Source organism: Sorex fumeus, unplaced genomic scaffold (genome assembly GCF_029834395.1).
Source record: "Sorex fumeus unplaced genomic scaffold, SorFum_2.1 ptg000037l, whole genome shotgun sequence".
Taxonomy (NCBI): domain Eukaryota; kingdom Metazoa; phylum Chordata; class Mammalia; order Eulipotyphla; family Soricidae; genus Sorex; species Sorex fumeus.
The window spans coordinates 33,605,677-33,625,329 of NW_026606094.1; the positions used below are offsets into that span (position 1 = coordinate 33,605,677).

General features: G+C 32.4%; 1 protein-coding gene across 1 annotated transcript in view; it reads right to left on the minus strand.

Annotated features, from left to right (window-relative positions):
• The window catches only part of CACNA2D1 (calcium voltage-gated channel auxiliary subunit alpha2delta 1), a 474,650-nt gene that overhangs the window by 59,694 nt on the left and 395,303 nt on the right, over nt 1-19,653 (minus strand). The window contains exons 13-18 of the mRNA XM_056118578.1: nt 13,763-13,841; nt 12,896-12,945; nt 11,206-11,295; nt 8,379-8,450; nt 6,088-6,162; nt 5,538-5,612 (exon numbers count right to left, since the gene is read on the minus strand). Of these exons, the coding sequence (XP_055974553.1) occupies nt 5,538-5,612; nt 6,088-6,162; nt 8,379-8,450; nt 11,206-11,295; nt 12,896-12,945; nt 13,763-13,841 (441 nt within the window). The remainder of the gene's footprint in view (nt 1-5,537; nt 5,613-6,087; nt 6,163-8,378; nt 8,451-11,205; nt 11,296-12,895; nt 12,946-13,762; nt 13,842-19,653) is intronic.

The following is a 19,653-nucleotide window of genomic DNA, read 5'->3' on the forward strand; positions in this document are numbered from 1 at the left end:
CATTATTATAAATAACCAGAAGTCAAAAAAACCTCCCCAAATTTAGTGTGTGTGATTACTAGCTAGTTTGCCATTTAGAATTTTCTTAGAAAGAAAATAAAAATAAAACAAACCATTTTTCAGGTTGTTTATTTTTAAATTACATCATAACGTTTACATGCAATTTTTGAAGGTACAGCAAAAGTATTTACTACAATGTACATGACTACAAAATACATAATTTAAGATAATAGACAAGAAACATGCAAAGTAGAGACATAAAATAATTTAATATACCAGTAAAAGGCTGAAACACGATTTTAACCTCCACAAAAATATAAAATATAGGAGGACTGATATAACAATATGGAATTTTGATTGTCAAAGAATTCTAATATTAACAGAACACTGAAGCACCTGATGACTCTGCATTTTAGAATTGACTGGGGGGGGGTTTGTTTTTTTAACAGGAATATTAAAAACTATTCATAAATATTTATGCCTGTTCTGGCAAAACTATACAAAATTTTAGATAGAATCAAAAACCAGTTTATATTGTGATGTGTGTGTATCTTAGAAAATTCTGATTTTCCTAGGTGAAGACAGTGTCAAGGGTAGAACATAAGGATTGCATAGTTCACTATTTATATTTTTAGATAAGAAATTTAAGTACTGTTGAGTTTTTGAAGTTCTCAAGTATACAATGTTATATCTAGAACCAAGAACTGAGTTCTATGAATAGCTTTAATGATCTTTTCTAAATATCATACTTCCTCTCCAATACAGCGACATTAACTTTTACAAAAGAAATGATAGTTTCATATATTAAGTGTTAAATCACTATCCTTCATCTGAAATTCTTTTAGTACAGCTAACTGTACTAAATTGTTAGGACTTTTCCTTTATGTGAATTACTTTTAGTGTGCTCAAACAAACATACGTAGCATTATATTCACATTTCTATTCAATAGATAAATAATTTTTTCTCCTGTTTTTCAGGCGAGCAGTAAATACTTATATACTTATCTGCCATTTTAGACATTTAAACTACTTAAGAAATATTTCTCAACTATCAGTCTAAATTTATATAACATTAAAAATGTAGGTTTTAAAGTTTGCGATTTATAGAAATAATCACATCAGGATTGTATACTTATTTCTATTTAGAAGTTAATTTTATAAGCAAATAGTTTAGATTATCTGGATTGGACATTAATTTCACAATATTAAACAACTTTATTTTAGAAGCCATCTCATTATGATCACCCTGATTGTTAAAATCATTATTATTTGCTAGCAATCTTTAGTTAGCAAATGCATAACTTCTGCCATTAATAGTATTTTTGCTCCAGTTTATTGAGAAATTATGCTCTTCTCCACCTCATGCTTTGGAAGCTTGATGTCAGGAAAGGCAGCATTAATTATATGCTTGTAGAAAGAAAAGCTTAATCTCAACTCTGATTCAACAGATTTGAAGACACTGTTCAATTCATTCACAGTTACCTGAACATTGGGTCTCCTTTTTCTTAAATTAATTGTTGGTATACCTACACCAATAGGCTGAAGTAACAGAAATATGGTAAATCATCATACTACACATCAATGAGAACTTAGGGCTCTATTCCCTTTATCAATTTTTATCAGATAGTTCCTTGATTAGGAAGAGGTGTCAGTGAGTTGAGATTGATGATGGAGAGTTCTAAAATATTTTCAGTGAAAAATGCCAGACTAGTTAAAATATTAAAAGTTTCTATTTTTTTGCCAATATGTACATGTATTTAGGAAATATGGTTTGCACCAGGAAATATAAAAACACGAAAAACCAAATATTTAGAAGTAACATTTCGTCAAAGTTTTAGAATGAAAAATTACAGACGATTCTACAGTCTTAATCTAAATATCTTGAAATACGTGCCTTTGTTTTTTAGAGTTATATCAAAAGTTTTATCTGTAGAATTAATAAAGATTTAATCATATCACCATGATTTTTATAAAAGTATTGACTTTCAAAACACAGATGGTACGCATTTCTTATATAATATTTCTTCACTGTCACTGTCAGTGTCCTCCCGTTGTTCATTGATTTGCTCAAGCGGGCCCAGTAACATTGTGAGACTTGTTACTGTGTTTGGCATATTGAATACGCTATGGGTAGCTTGCCAGGCTTTGTTGTACGGGCAAGATACTCTCAGTAGCTTGCCGGGCTCTCCGAGAGGGGCTGAGGAACTGAACTCAGTTTGGCCGTGTGCAAGACAAATGCCCTCTCCACTGTGCTATCGCTCATTGAACAAATAAAATTTCATGAAAAAAATGTAAAATGCATTTTTGAAATAAAGCAGGACATACAATGTACTTGTCAAAATGTTTTCATGGTACTGAGTATATTTTAAAAAGACAATTGTTTTCCTAAAGTCATTAGGAATTTATTTGATTACTATTTGATTACTGATATGGACATTACTATTTGATTGGGCTGGAGCAAAGAGCACAGTGGGTAGGGCGTTTGCCTTGCACGTGGCCGACCCAGGTTCGATTCCTCCATCCATCTCGGAGAGCCCGGCAAGCTACCAAGAGTATCCTGCCCTCACGGCAGAGACAGGCAAGCTCCTGTAGCATTATTCGATATGCCAAAAACAGTAACAAGTCTCACAATGGAGACGTTACTGGTGCCCGCTTGAACAAATCGATGAAAAACGGGAGGAGAGTGCAGTGCTACTATTTGATTACTGATATACACTTTTACAGAAATACCTTCTACAAATTACAAGATTTTGTTAAAATATATCTAGACTGATTTTCTGGAAGAAATACAGAGCATTTAGCAAAGAATCCACACATAAACAGACTTTCACCTTGTAAATTAACAATCTATTTTATGGAAAATTGTGATACTCTTCTATTTATATTTATAAATTTATGATAACATAATTAAGATTAAGTTTACACATATACTAGATACTATACAGTATCTGTCAAAATTTTAAATAACTTATATTACATGTTTATAAAATGTTTATATTTATTTGTATCTACAGTATGCAACATCACCCACAAAACAGAAATATGTTAATGATGAAATTCATAGCAATGTTTAGTTCACAATAATTTATTTCAGCCCAAAATGCACTTATTTTTCAGACATTCATTTTTATTGGTTTTCCAATGTGTACCTGAAAAACACTTGCTTATTACAAAATACGAACTGAAACTATGTAAAGGTAACATAATTTAGATAAAAATAAGCAGGGATTAGTAAGGGGCTTAACATATTTTCATTGTACTTTTATAAATTTTATTAAATTTATTTTTTCAACTAGGAGTCAGATACATTAATGTTAAATGATAAAAAAGTATATTCTATGTAGCAAGAAAAAAACAGAAAAGAAGAAATTTTTGTCAAATGATTAATCCTATATGGATTACATGAATATAGCACTGTAGCACTGTCATTGATTTGCTTGAGCGGGCACCAATAACGTCTCCATTGTGAGACTTGTTGTTACTGTTTTTGGCATATGGAATACGTCATGGGGAGCTTGCCAGGCTCTGCCGTGAGGGCAGGATACTCTTAGTAGCTTGCTGGGCTCCCCGAGATGGATGGAGGAATCAAACCCAGGTTGGCCACATGCAAGGCAATGTCCTACCTGCTATGCTATTGCTCCAGCCCAACATGAATATAAAACACTTAAATATCAATACAATGTTGAATTACATAGGAATATAAGATACATATGAATACAGGGGTCAGAGATAATATTGTGTGAGTAAGGCACTTGCCTTGCATGGTTGATCTAGGTTGAGCGCCAGCACCAAAAACGGTTCAAAGAGCACCAGCAGGATTATCTCTAAACTAAGAGTCTGGAGTAAGCCCTAAGCACTAACAGGTATGATCCACGAACAAACAACAACAAAACCCCAAACCAAAATAACCTGTCACAGAAACTAAAATGCTTTAAAAAATGTTTGTACCCATGTATAACAATACTTCGAATAAAAATGCAGAGGGATCAACATCTGTGTTATATAAGACAGACCTTTATCCATATATATTCCTTTAAGATTTAGGGGTGAAATCTTAAGTGGGGCTATATTTCAGGCAGTTAGAAAGGTGAATTCTGGTAATGACCCAGTGGGAACCAGATAGTCTAAGTCCTTGCCATGAATGCAGCCTACCTGGATCGGATCCCTGGTATCCCAAATGGTACCCAGACCCCATCAGGGATCATCTATGAGCAGAGTCAGGAGTAAGCCTTGAGCACTGCCAGGTGTGGCCTCAAAACTAAACCAAACCAAAACCAAACCATCAACCCCCCGAAAAAAAAAAGAGTTTCACTGATGAGCAAACATTTTCTATTTCTAACTTAACAAATGTCATGCAGGCCTTTAAAAGTCAGCCTGAAACTGCAGCCTCATGGAAAGGGAGGCGGACCGGCTCATCCTTCATGCCCAACCGAGGCCATGAGTTGCCCCCCATGAGCGGCTCTCCAGCACGGCCATGGCACCAGAGCCACGTGGACCTAATCCAGAGCCAAGAAGCTTGCAGCAGAAACGTGAATGGACTATGCGTTAAACTCTGCCACCGCCTCAGAGTTTATTGGAAAGCCAGGCATGAGCCGGCGGTGATGGGGCAATTGCAGCCTCATGGGAAGGGGGGCGGAACCAGCTCATTCTTCAGGCCCAACCAAGGTCATGAGATGCAGCTCTCCAGCATGGTCATGGCACCAGACACACAGAAACTAATCTTGTAATTATCTGGCTCTTGGCAGAAATCCCCCCAGACTTTATTAATAAAATATCAGAAATCCAAAATCATGCAGCCACTATGGTTTTCATAACCAGCAATAGAAAACAAATTATTTCACAATGCCTTTTCAGCAGTTCTGATTGTTGGGGGAAAATTCCAAACAATAATGGTGCATATTTTGTTGAAATAATGAATGTATTCAAAGTAGAGAGAGAGTTAAGTAGAAATCATATGCCTCACAGGCATCAGCAGGGGTAAGAGGGGGTATATTGGGGTTCTTGATGAAAAAGAATTACTGGCAAAGGGAGGGGTATTTGATCATTTTATGACTGAGACTTAAATCTGAAAGCTTTGTAATTTTTCTTACGGTGGTTCAATAAATAAAATAAAAAAATAAATAAAAGTCAGCCTGAAACTACAAAACACTCTGTAATGGCAATTACTGCCAGAAGAAAAGGGTAATGAAAAATTTCATCTGTGCACAGAGAAACATTATTTTTAAACAGGTTCAAACTCATGTAGGTACTATCTCTCACTACCTCATAGATTTGAAGTTCCAAATAGGATATATCAAACTCAAGCACAGTAAGTAGTATTGACTAAATTTTAAGTTAGCTAAATGGTGGGTAGGAATATTTGCAAGCAAATTTGGTACCAAATAAAACTGATTCTACACTTTCAAATCTCATAAGGCGTGATCTTATCATCAATGTTTCAGGAACCCCTGTTTTATGCTATATAGTGAGTTGTGAAAAGACAATCTTAAAAACTTTATCACTTAGTTTTTAGAACACAAATCACTACATATACCTACCTTTGGCTGAAGATTTGGATGTAATAAAACATAACCATTAGGATCTATTGCAAAATAATAGCCATTGGGGCACAGCTGAAAAACAATTAAAATACCTTAGAAATACATGAAATAAAACATAAATCTATATTCCAAAAAAGAAGTATTAAGCACACATTTTAATATGGTAATTAATTTAGGAATATATGGTACCTTTATGTTTTATAAATAAATCCTTTAAGGGTCCTTTCAAATAAGTCCACAGAATTATTTCATTTTTTACAGTTATTTAATAGCTTTTTGACTAGGTTAAATTAACACAGTTTTAAAATTGAAAAGATGCCAAAGAATAAACTGCACCTTGAACTGGAGAAATAGTTCAGGAATTAAGCCACTTGCCTTGTATCATGCAAACTATGGTTTGGATCCCCAGCACCATTTATGAACGCGGAGCTCCACTAGAGATCACTCCTGAGCACAGGAGTGAGCACAAAGCCAAGAATAGACCCAGAGCAACATTGTGTGGCCCCAACTCTCCCATCTCCTCTCAAAAGAATAAACAATATCTTACTGTAAAACGTGGTGTCAGTCTTTTAATATCGTCCAATGACACATCAATTCCCATCACACCAAGTATTAGCTGGTTCTACAAACAGCAAAAATAGTATTTTATTTCAAAATTGCATGTTTCCAAAAACCTTATTTTATATGTTCATTTGACAATTGTGTATTCCATATTCTCAGCTCAGTATTTCATAATCTCAAGAGTCTTATCTGAATGTTCTCCCACAAGTAAAATCTTAAAGATTTAGGCTAATGTGTAAAAGATATAACAATGTACCCAATAACTCTTGTACTATTATGTATAATGTGAACCAGTATGAGGACAGTACAAGGTAGACGCCTTACCAACTAAAGATTATAGGCAATGTGGATTAAGAAACAAATGAATTTTTGCTGTTGATGAAAATATCTGTATATGAATAACAATCATGACATATATGTGATAAAAAGTAAAAGTAAAAACTCTAAATAAAATAGCAGGTATCCTCAAAATACTGCTGTTTGCCACTGACTTCCAAAAACGAAATGAAGAGTATCATGGGTTCTCTTTTAAGTAAAGGAAATTACGTGGCAAATTATTCTCTATAAGATGCAAAGATAGAAATAATTTCAAAATTTAGAACAGAAATTTTAATTATAAGTAAAATCATACAAATTATAAAATAATGTGTACAAAAAGTATAACGTCCAATTAGTAATTATTGTAAAGAACACTAAACATGTGTTAGTAAATATAATGTAAAAAAGTTGTATCAAAAACCTATACTTTTTAGGGCTAGAGAAATAGGACAGTGGGTGGCAACCTTGCTTTGAATGAGGTGAACCCTGGTTTGATCCCTAGCACCACAATCCCCACGCCTGCCACAACGAATCACTGAGTGCAGAGCAAGGAGTAAACCCTGAGCACAACTGGGACACACTCCGCCCCGATCCTTGCCAAAAAATCACTGCCCTTTTATGTGGGTATACTCTCAGCAGACAAAAATGTTCATATTAAAGCACTCTAAAGTTTATATGAGTGTTGTAGAACTACCCCTTTAAGAGCTAGTTTTTTGAACCCACAATTAGCTAAGAATAGAATTGAGCATCCAAGGAAAATAATCAACACTTTCTATTGTCATACAATAAAATAAGAAATTAAACTGAAATTTATAATAACTGAACAAATAAAGTGTAAGTGCAATGACTTTACTCTACCATTCAGTATGCCATAAACCGGAAAGAAATTAACCTTAATGCAGGAATGTCAAGAAAAATGTAAAAAGTGGTAAACTTTTTAAAAGTCTTAATTTTCCTTGCATTAATTTTTCCTATGCAAGTTAAAAAGCAGCGATGCAACACTATTTTAAAACAAAACATTAAATGATTTTAAATGGAAATCAACATTATTTTCAGAACTGAAAATAAATTAGTGAAGTTGTGACGTTATTGAGTTTTCAGGCATACAATGTTTGAACATCTATCTCTTCAAGCAGTATCCACTTCCTTCCAGTAATGCCCCACTCTCCTGCCTCTAACCAATCTTATTTGCTTCCACCCACCAGTTGGCTTCGACTAGAAGCTCTCCCCACTTGCCCCTTACAAATATGTTTTCGGATGGTGGTTTACAGTACTAATAAGGTTTCATACAAAACACTTGATCACCTTTCAGCCTCACCTTTTCCTCCCACTTGAGTGTTTCCATCTACCATAGATACTGCCCTCTCCCTGGTCTCTCTCTCAGCCCCACTAAGTGGCATGTTTCCTACTGAATTCCAGTTCTCATGTTCTTTGTTTTCAGAACTTTTATGGTAGCAACTCTTTAATGCACAGATGTAAAAATACATATGTAAAAATACATATGTAAAAATAAAGCTACTTATACATCTTGTCCCCTGAATCTTAAAAAATCAAGAACTACTTAAATCCTCAAATTAAATTCAAGTACAGACATAACCATGGTTTACTTTCAGGTTTTTTCCCCTTTCTGAATTCCATATGCATATTAGATGCATTTACAAAATATGTGCAAAATAGTTTCTTTATCATATAATTACTCTCAGAGTCAGAATTTGTGTTCTCATCAGGTCATAGTTAAATAGAGTTAAGTTGAATCTTGGCTCTAGGGAAACAGAGAACTTGACTTGTATTTCCTTTTTCCCAGGTGGTTATCACAAAGGCAGCTGTTGTTATTTCATTCTGGCCTCAGAAGACAGTTACTTTGTATATTTTTTTCTTATAGAATTATCTTATCCACATTATGTTTCAACATTGTAGTTTATCATTTATTATTATTAATTATATCAATCAACTTTCAACCTTTGTCTTATTTTCAACTTGGCCAGTAATATTGAAGACAGGAAGAGTTCCAGTAATGACAAGTCCCAATTCCTAAAAATAGATTCAGAGAAAAGGCAAATTAATTTATAATTAAACTTTGTCAAAACACTTTTGATTTTAGTATACAATACTGAATTTTGTAATTATCTTATAGTCACAAAAAGATTTATACATATCTTGAAAGTACATTTTAAAAATTAATTGAAAATGTCTTAGACATAATAAGAATCTATTTTAGTAGCCTTGAAGCATTCAGCAACAGCTAAACTGTATTAGAAAATTTCTTCAAATTATACACCTTCCTTTGTTTGCCATCTGCAACAATTAATATATATATAAAACTGTTTACATATATATTTGCCACTTATTCATATCAAAGACTACATTTTAATAAAATAACTGTAATGCACTTTTAAAAAATATTATTGAAAACTTCAAATTTGTCACACTGATAAAACATTAGTAATCTTTTTGTGAATAATGATCCCAAATTCAAATTTTATGACTTCTGCTCATATTCCAGAAACAACAAAGTCTCACAGTGAAAATATCTGAAGCAATGATTTATAATTGTAATGGGGGGAAATCTTAAGGCAAACTAACTCTGTGAGGAAGGGAAATCATAGAAAGGCTTTTCACACAAGACAATGAATTGTTGGTTACAAATAAAATCTAAGATACAACTACTCGTAGTTGCTTGTAGAACGATACAAATATTTGCACTATTTAATTCTAAGCAAAAACACTGGAAAATTAAATTTTAATTAAAAATAAATAGTGCTAAATTTCTAAAAACTAGTATCCTATAGATAAGTTTTAAAAGATTCATTTTGTTGAATTATGAGAAATGTGCATATTTTTAAAATGTCAAGATGGTAAAATATGTCTACAAATAGTAATTATTCACAATACTGTCCTATCTTTTCCTTCTTTTCCCCTATCTGAAAAGTGACTGAGGTAAACTTCTTTCAATATACCAACCTCTGCTCCAGCTTTTATAATTCACCTCCATTGTGTGATCTCATTTATCATCAATTGTAGGAGGACTCTCCGAATTTATATGTTCAGGTATGATTCTACCATTTTTTTACCCTTAAAAATTCAGGAGCTCTTCATTTTTTTCTCATTCTATTTACTATATTTTGACTTAGGATATGTTTGCCTTTTCATTTTGAATATTACTGTTCACTTGATTTTGAATGTTCTATGTGATGAGATTATAAATATATAAGATGAAAATCTTTTCATCCAAATATTCTACACATCCAGTGAACACCCTTTCATGTGTATCTTTTAAAAAGAAATTAATGGTTAGTTTCAGATTAAAGAACAGAATATTTAAAAATAAAATTACTCCCTAATGTTATTTTTGCTATCAGTAAGAACCTTACCATAAGGCAAACATGTTGGTTAATGAACTTCTGGTCACAGAAAATACAAGGCATAATTATTGGTTATTCCTATCATACTCTGTCCTGTGATGAATTTGGAAAAGAGAAACATTGTGACCACAACTTCAGATGACCATGTGACCTTGAATAAATATGTGATGTCAAGAAGGCACACTGGACAGTAATTCTAGCTAGGACTTGAGGTAAGCAAGCTTCACTTAATCTTCTTAGCATGCAAGACTATTGCTAATAGTGTCTATTTTTCTTCTAACTTCCTGTATATGTTTATTTTACAAGAACCAAATGATAAGTATTTCTAAATGGATTGCATTTTGCCCTTTGGGTTCATCATTGCATTTAGAAAAGTATTATCAGCATATAACTGAACTCCAAGTAGGAAAAGGGTTATTCAACCAGCCTACACTTTCCAGGACTTAGTATTTTGATTATTTATATTACAATAGTAAAATCATTAAGAAGTCCTCTAATTAAGATTAAGCATATAAATAAGTCTTAAGCATGATATTCTCTATGACTTTCATATCCCCAAAGGAAAAATTATATTAAACAAGATTTATCTATTTTATTCCTATTGAATATCTTGTTATATGTTTGGGGATAGGAAGTTGCATTGGAAATACTTAGCACTATTCACATTTTTTATACATTATATATGTTAGTGGGTAGCTCTGCCCACTATAGTGATAACAATAAAATATATCCATAAATTATTTTTAAATAACTTGTGGGGCAAACATTACCCTCAACTGAAAAGTACTACTGTAAAATATTAGAGAATACCTATATTAAAACTATGTACAAATGAAAATAGCTTAAAAAGTTTATTATTTTATATGACTTGATCAGCTTAATTAACTTCTTTCATATATTTCTGGGGTTGAGCCTAAACAGTTAGGAATGATACATAAAGAAAAAATTATGTTGGCAATAATTTCAGGATATAATAAGACTTTTGCCCATTTAAATGCATGTATTTTTAAAGTTTCACTGGGTTTTATTTGAGTTGCAGAGGTCATACATGCTGCTGCTGCCTGAAATCTACTTAACAACACTTTCTTTAAATTTTTGCTCAAAATCTATAGCAAAGGGTACTAATTCATGTGATCTTTAACATTTTTTTTGACATAAACAATCTGGAAAATAGTAAAAGGCAAGATTCTCCATTGAAAAGTCTGTATTTTCATTGGATTAATAAGCAAAAATAACAGTTTACATTAGTGGTCTCTTATACATATGAATTAGGTTTTTATGAAAATTATCTAAAATCTTTTGAAAATATTATGATGCAAGGTTTAAGAAAAGGTTGCTTTTTTTTTTAAGAAATGTAGGAAGAATGTTGAAGGGAGCTGTGTACTTTTATGATGACAGTCTTCAGTTGAACGGCCACCACTTACCAATGCATCCAAATATACATTTGTCCATTGTACTTGCTTAGCTTTTTCTCCTGCTAAAACCATTGGTCTTCCCAGAACATCCAAATATTCCTGTTTATTAAGAATTAAAAGTGGCTGAAAATCAGCAATGCTAGGTTAAAGAAGAATATATCTATAAAAATAATCTAGCACTGAAATGAATATGGGATACAAATTTTTGAGAGCTAATTATATGATCCCTTGATTTCTCTTTTTGATATTCCATAACTGGTATGTCCACATACTTTGAATCCACATTACTTGACTTATATTATCTATACAATATATCTATTCAGTTTTTTCCCTAGTAACAACCAAAACATTCTCTTACTGAGGCACAGCCAATGATAAGTGAAATATGTTCCTTGTGAATTGTTTTGTGTTAATCTAAACTATGTAAGGTTCTGTGATTTACTCGATGGAATTGTACAAAATTAAAATAATAAAGCAGCTAAATACTTTCTCTCATATCACAGATTTTTGGCTGAAATTCAAAAGCACATTTAAACATATCAAAAAATAAATGAAATACTGTGCCAATTCTAGACATCAGACTCAAATACAGCTGCTGTTTCATTTCAACATATTCAGTATTCATTTCCACAAACGCCATGATATTTATGCCAAATGTTGACTTAGTCTCTTTTGTAGAGCCTGTTGCTTAAAATTGAGTAATGATATGAAATTGTAATTTATGATTTTTTAAAAATAATATATATATAAATGGATTTAATTGCTTTAATCTACAAAGTTATTTAAGGGGAAAGTTTTCAAGTAAAAGGTTATAGAAAAATCATCTCCTTGTATTAAGTTTATTTTAAACAGGCATGTAAGTCTATACAGGATATCTAAATTGTGGTTAGGGTCCTATATAATTTATTGTTGGATTTTATATATGTTACCTATGACTTGATGAACAAATTTTAATGATTGGCAAGAAAAAAAAATTATTTTAAATTTTATGAGGAGGAGGGAGGGCTTGGGGCCCTGATGGATGGTGCTCAGGAGCTATCACCAACTTGGTTTTAGCCTGAGGGCTACTTCTTGAATTGCTCTGGGTGTCCTTGTATTGCTGGGATCAAATTGGTTTTAACTTGTAAGGCAAACACATTAACTATTACACTATCTCTCTAGCCTTGTTTTAAAAACTTGTTTTAAAAACAAGTTTGTACTAAAACACTTGAGATGATATTATCTTTATTTTATTTTCTATGAGTTTATTTAACATGAGAAGAATAATTTCTCACTTCTTCATATATGTTTTGTAGATTTCAAAGAGCTTAAAACAGTTCGAATATCACTGAAACAAAAATCAATACATTATCATGATTTAATTTTGTTACAGTTATATTATGTATCATATTTTTAAGTTTTCACCTATTTTCCTTTATGTTTAGAATATTTATTTATTTACTTATTTATTTATTTTTTGCTTTTTGGGTCACAGCCAGCGATGCTCAGGGGTTACTCCTGGCTCATGCACTCAGGAATTGCTCCTGGCAGTGCTCAGGGGACCATATGGGGTGCTGGGAATCGAACCTGTGTCGGTCATGTTGGCTACGTGCAAGGCAAACGCCCTACCTGCTGTGCTATCACTCCAGCCCCCTTATTTAGTATATTTAAAGTTCAAAAAACCTAATTCTTTGAAGTTATAAGCTTAAATTAACCATACCTGAGTATTGATTCTTATTGCTCCAATGGAAGGAATTTCATAATAATAACCTGAAAAATACATATACAATTAGAAATTTTGGTACATTTTTAGACAGTATAAAATAAATGTTATCTATAAAGCAGTACGGAAACTGGTATCATTAAAATTTTCATTGGAGAAAAATTAAAAATACATAATGATGAGTATCTGATAATTTATTCTCATAAAATATTATGTAAATATAATCTTCAAAAAATCTTTAAAACACCTATTTTTTTTCTTTTTTTGTTTTTTGGGTCACACCCAGCAATGCGCAGTCACTTCTGGCTCTGCACTCAGGAATTAACCCTGGCGGTCCTCAGGGGGCCGTATGGGATGCTGGGAATTGAACCTGGGTTGGCGAAGTGCAAGGCAAACGCCCTACCCACTGTGCTATCGCTCCAGCCCCAAAACACCTATTTTGGACTACAGAGAAAATATGGTATTAGTACACAAAGTATGAATTACCTAGAAATATAGATACATTTTAAATAAAGATGTTTAATGTAATCATTCAGAGTAAAAATGTACATATATATTACACTTGCTTATATCTTAGTTTTATAAAATTTAGGTATCCTTTCATTCTTTTTATAAACTAACATTATATTTGGTAATGCAACTTAGTACCATCCAATGAATTATATTCCATTACAAACGTGCAGTGACTGGGTGTCCAAATATTTATATACTGTACAACTAATGTCAAAACTTGTGTTTTCTCTTTAGAAAACTCAGCATCTTATTCCTGTTTTGATTGTTCTATTATTCTCAAAAGTAAAATGAAGGACTGACAACTGCTAACTTTTTCTTTTCTAAGAAGTAGTCAAGAAAAATCACTGTTACCTTTATTTTCACATGCCATCCACTGAATAGGCCCTCTGTCATAATTATGTTGACCAACTGAAAATGTAAATACCCGTACCTGGAGAATTGAAAACACAGGTGTCTATTAGGCTGCAAACATGGAAATAAATGATAAAACAAAAAAAAAACCTCAAGTAAAAATATACATTAAATTATCTTATAGTTGATTTCTGTGACAAGAAAAATGAGGCATGTAAAGAATTCAGGAAAACATGGGAGGAAATGCATAACCTATTCAAAATATACACTTACGTTACTAAATAAAAAAGTAGCGATTGTGATTCTACAGAGATACTACAGTGGGTAGGGCATTTTGTCTTGCAAGTGGTCAGCCTGGGCTCTGATCCCTGGCATCTCTCATAATACCCTGAGCCCTGTTAGTTATCCCTGAGTGTAGAGCAAGGAAGAAGCCCCAAGCACTGCTGGGTGGTTACCAGCCATGTAAAAAAAAAAAGGTGCACTTTCCCATTTCAGGGTGTAGCAAGAAGACTGAGTTTTCATGAGTAGATATAACATTTTTCAGGTCATATCCAACACTACCTGTTCCATTTTATTAAAACATACTCCCCATGACCATGGGGCTAAAGCGATAGCAGAGCGATAGGTCATTTGCCTTGCATGCTGCCAGCGTGACTGACCCAGGTTCGATTCCTCCGCCCCTCTCAGAGAGCCAGGCAAACTACCAAGGGTATCTTGCCCGCATGACAAAGCCTGGCAAGCTACCCCTGACGTATTCAATATGCCAAACACAGTAACAAGAAGTCTCAGAATGGAGACATTACTGGGCCCGCTTGAACAAATTGATGAGCAATGGGAGGACAGTGCTACTTAGTAATGGTTTCACTACTTTCACAAAGTTTATTTTGAAGTTAGCAAGCATTTTGGGTGTGCACAAATGATTATGCTAGCTATATTTTTTTACTTTGTATAAAAGAAGACCAGCATTATGGTTATACATTTAAACTAAAGATTTTTTAAGAGGATCAGAATATTAACTATCACCCTTTAAGATATGCAAATATTTAATACATCAAGTGAGATAATCTAAATATTTAATAATAGTTTAAAATATAGAGGATAAATATGGTGCTAACAACAACTTCAATAAAACCAACACATATTTTATCCAAAAATAACCAAGCAAACCAACTTTAGAAGTTGAACATTTCAGTTTTTCTAAAGATAAACATAAAGAAAATCCCTTTGCCATGAATTCCTGTTCTGGTTTTGAACTATGTTACAAGCTTTTCCCTAATTCATGTCGATTGTCTGTTTGAATTGACATTTTCTAATTGTTTCATCTGTTTCAACTTTTGTACATGATTTCAGAGCACAAACCTCAAAAGAGATTTGACATCTGTTCTCTGTTCTTTTACTGGTCTTGACCACACAGAGATCACATCATAACAATTCTGGCCCCAATATGTACATTGAGGATGTTGCTGTTTCACTTGTAAAGTTTTATGTGAACTACCCTTAAGTCGCCCAGGTTTGCTGTTACCGGTTAAGTAGGAAGCATTTGGTAGAACCATCTGAGTTTTAATCACCCAGATTTTTAAGTACAAATGACTGGTCCCAGGTCAATGTTAGGAGATGGAAACTCATTCTATTTTTTCACCTTCTCAAAATGAAGACTTATTTTCTTTAATTTTACAGTTGGGACATTTACAGAGCTATCTATATATTTTACTGTTATAGTACTGCTTACATAGTTGAGCTTACACCTACAATGGAAAAAAATAAAAATATTTAACCATTCCTAAAATTCCATTTAACTGCCATATCTTAAACAATGGTCAAATGGATTCAGAACAAAGGAAAAACCCAAATGCACTGGAAGTACTAGGGAATTTCTCCTTTATAATTTACATGTGAAAGAATGTTAGACACTGCTTTGTCTAGTTTTTCCTCATACTACAACAATACTCTAGGAAAATATTTTCAGTGAAAAATTTTCAGTCAAAATAAATAAATTAATGAAACTAAATAAATTATAGTCATACCTTTGTAAGGGCAAGTATTTTTACAACATGAAAGACACACTGGGTGATTATTCTGACTGATGCGATTCATACAAATGAGTATTTTGTATCCCGTTTCTCAGTATTTATTGTCTTTTGTCATAGATACTTTTAAAACCTCTTGCCTTAAGTTTTCCTTTCAATGTTTATTAAAATTTTAAAATTACAAATGAAATCTCCCATATAAAATTTCCTACAACTGCCTATTAATTACAATATTTAAAAAATACTTCAAATATTATTTAAAATGATTATTTTTCTTTTGAGGGCACATGTTTATATATACAAATACATATGCACACATATAAAGACACATGCATGTATATATTTAGTGATAGATTATCAGCATTTTCTGATATTTTATAAATTTATATTTGTTCAGATGAATGTAATTTAAATAATTTCAATTTTTTAAAATATTATTAAATGAAAAATGAAAAATGTGACAATGAAAATATCAGTATAAATTAGTTTGATCCAAGATTGCAAAACAATACTGAATTGGGCTCTCATTTTCACGTTTTAATTAATTAAGTTTTATATCATTAATTTTATAGGTGTATAATATATATTTTGATATATAATCATTAATATATTAGTTGAATTTATTGTTATTACACACAAATGTCAAAGAGGATAGTGTTTTCACTTATCTTATTTTGTACTATATTACTGCCACCCTGTGGAATAGTTAATGAACTAACTACAAAGTTCAGACACTCAAACCCAAAGATGATTGCTAACCACCGCCAAAGCCTATTATTGAAATCTGGTTTCCTCTGCTTGAAAAATCATAATTCTTGCTAATCTATAATTTTGAGAAAAAGAAAAATGAAGTGATTCCTTGAAATACACAATTTACAATTCATTGTAAATCACATTCTCATCAATGCATGACTTTAGAATTCTATTCTTAAGAGTTTATTTGTATGGCTTTAAATAACATAGCATATGAAGCAGCTTGTAATACTTGACATATAATCATATAAGATGTCTATTTTATGTTAAGTTCAAAGTAAGCAAATTAATTTTTTTCTTCTAAATTAAGCAAATTCCTTTAGACCATGTGCCAAGTTTTGTGGAGGAAATATTCCTTTACGCATACCTAACAGAATAATAATAATCACAATGCTTGATTTATGTAACAATATAAAGGAAAACATCTATTCTAAGTGAAATATTTCTTTAAATTTACTAAATGTATCACAACTCATTTGTATTATTTCTAAAAGACCTGTGGTTCAAGGTGTCCATTTTTGTGAGAGCCACATATAAGATTGATGCAGTCTACAGATGTCTCTGAAAATATCTTACATAACGCTAGAGTCCAAGTCTTAACAAAAATAATGTGCAAGGATGGTACTGAAAAAAACTTTAATTTTTTTGTATTCCTTTTTTTTACCTGACTTTAGTAGTTTCTAAATTGCCAGTATAATTTATTGCATTTTTTTTGCCATTCCTCATACATAAATGGAAATAAGCACTTAGTAAGTGAAAAAAAAGTGAACAAAAACAAAAAATTAGTGGTCTCAAATGCTTGCAATGGGTTGTCAAGACTAATCTTGGTGTTTCCTAATATAAGTAAGTACATTTAAATAAAGCAGGAATAAACTGGGCTGGTAGTTATATTGTACTTGGTTATTTGGACAGTTTCATTACACTTCTATGATGATAAAGTCTTCATGTTTTATGTTAGGTTCACTTAGGGGAGTAGGGCAACCTTTTTCAGGCAAAAATAAAAGGATACTTAATACTTATACTCTCAATATATTGCATTATTCATAAGAATAAAACTCATACTTCTTGACCTATGCTTAACTATGCAAGCATATCTATTAAAGGCAATGATTTGAGAGAATATTTCACATTATTAAAAATTTTAAAAATCAGTATTTTCTATATAAATCTAATTTTAATTTCAGTTGTTTCAAAATCATTTTTTTTCTTGAATAGAATACTACAATTTCAGTAATTTAGAATTACATGTCAGTCTGCCATACTTGATCAAAAAGCCTTTTAATAAACATCAAATATAATTATTTAAAATGTTTTACTTTACTGGTTTCTTAAATACAGCATTCATTATAACTATATACTACAGTTCTGGATTTCAGATAATCTTGATTCTGTTTTGTTTGTTGAAGACTAAAATTCTTGTCTTCAATTAAGAAGTTTTCCAAAGCCACAGGGTCATCCTATTTTAAAAAGTTATAGGAATTTCTTCTTTCCCAGCAGAACCCAGTTACTGGAAACTGTCACCTCAACAATTATCAGTTACCCAGAGTTCAAGTTTAATTTGCAATAGGCAAATCTCCAAGGATTAATGGAAATTAGACCATGAAGCCAGAAAGCCAATAAAACTAAAATAAAAACTTGCTATCGAAACATGTAGAAAAAAATGATGACTAAAATGGGTTTTATTAATTTACTATGTATACCAAAATTCTGGCACTAAGCCTAAAAAAATACTAGATTAGATGGAGTATTTCAGGAGAAAACTCGATAGTGGTCCCCATACTTCATAAATATACCAACATTCCAATTGTTTACAAAACCTATAGTTCTAGTTTTATAGTGTTATGAAATAAAAATGTTCAAGTTTACCCCTCTCACTTAATTTACTTTATAATGTCTGATGGTCTGAAAGGCTCTTGCAGCCTGCAAAGTTTTTATGTTTTAATTTAATTCATCCCAGTGTGTTAACGGCTATGAGGAACATGTTCCTTGGTGGTAAGATCTTGCTGTCTGCCTAGACAAAGTCTCCTGGGTGGGCAAACAACGTCTGGAACTGACCAGGCAAATTCACAGGAGGTTATGAAATGTAGACAGTAGGTAATGTTCTTGACTATATCACTTAGTAGTCATATGACTTTTCACAAATTACTTCTCACATTTTTTTTCTCTTTTTTCCAAAATAGGGACAATGATAGTGGCAATACAAAATGTTTGTATTATATGATTATTCCAGCTGTAAGTAAAGTTTTTGCATTATGTGAAAAATTGTGAGCTCAAAAAATATTAACTGTAACAACACAACAGTGATAATGACTGGATCTTTTATAGTTAAAATACCTGAATTCATTGGGTTTATCTTTTATTGGCAGAACAACAGCTTTTTTAAGTCTAATTTTTAAAAATGGCTAAAATTAATCACTGTCACTGTCCTCCTGTTGTTCATAGATTTGCTTGAGCGGGCACCAGTAACGTCTCACAACAAATTGTCAGACTTGTTGTTACTGTGTTTGGCATATCGAATACGTCACAGGTAGCTTGCCAGGCTTTGCCGTGGGGGCGAGATACTCTCGGTAGCTTGCCGGGCTCTCTGAGAGGGGCGGAGGAACTGAACTTGGGTCGGCCATGTTGGCTGCATGCAAGGCAAACGCCCTACCCGCTGTGCTATCGCTCCAGCCCAAAATTAATACTCTTCAAGAATAGTACCTATGACTTGTTTTATATTAGCAATGAACTTGTACTAAAGGAATAAAATTTTTTTTTCTAAATTCCATTGTGTTCATGTGAGCTATATCTATATGAGCTTCTTTGAGTGTAACAAAGGTAAGAACTTAATAACTTGAATTTTAAGCAAGTGGCTAAACTTTTTTTTTTTGCAGTAGTCCACTAGGTTTTAAATCCATGATCCAAACTGATAGCTTCCTCCCCCCCCCATTTCTTACATACAGGTACTTTTTATAATGTAGACACAAGTTTTAGGATTATATTGATATGCTAATTAGTGGGGATTGAGAGCATAGGGACACAATTAACATTTTCAGGGTTTACTTCTAGCTCTTCATTTAGGGTTCACCCCTGGTGATCCTCTAGGGACCATATTCTGTGCTGCAGATTGAA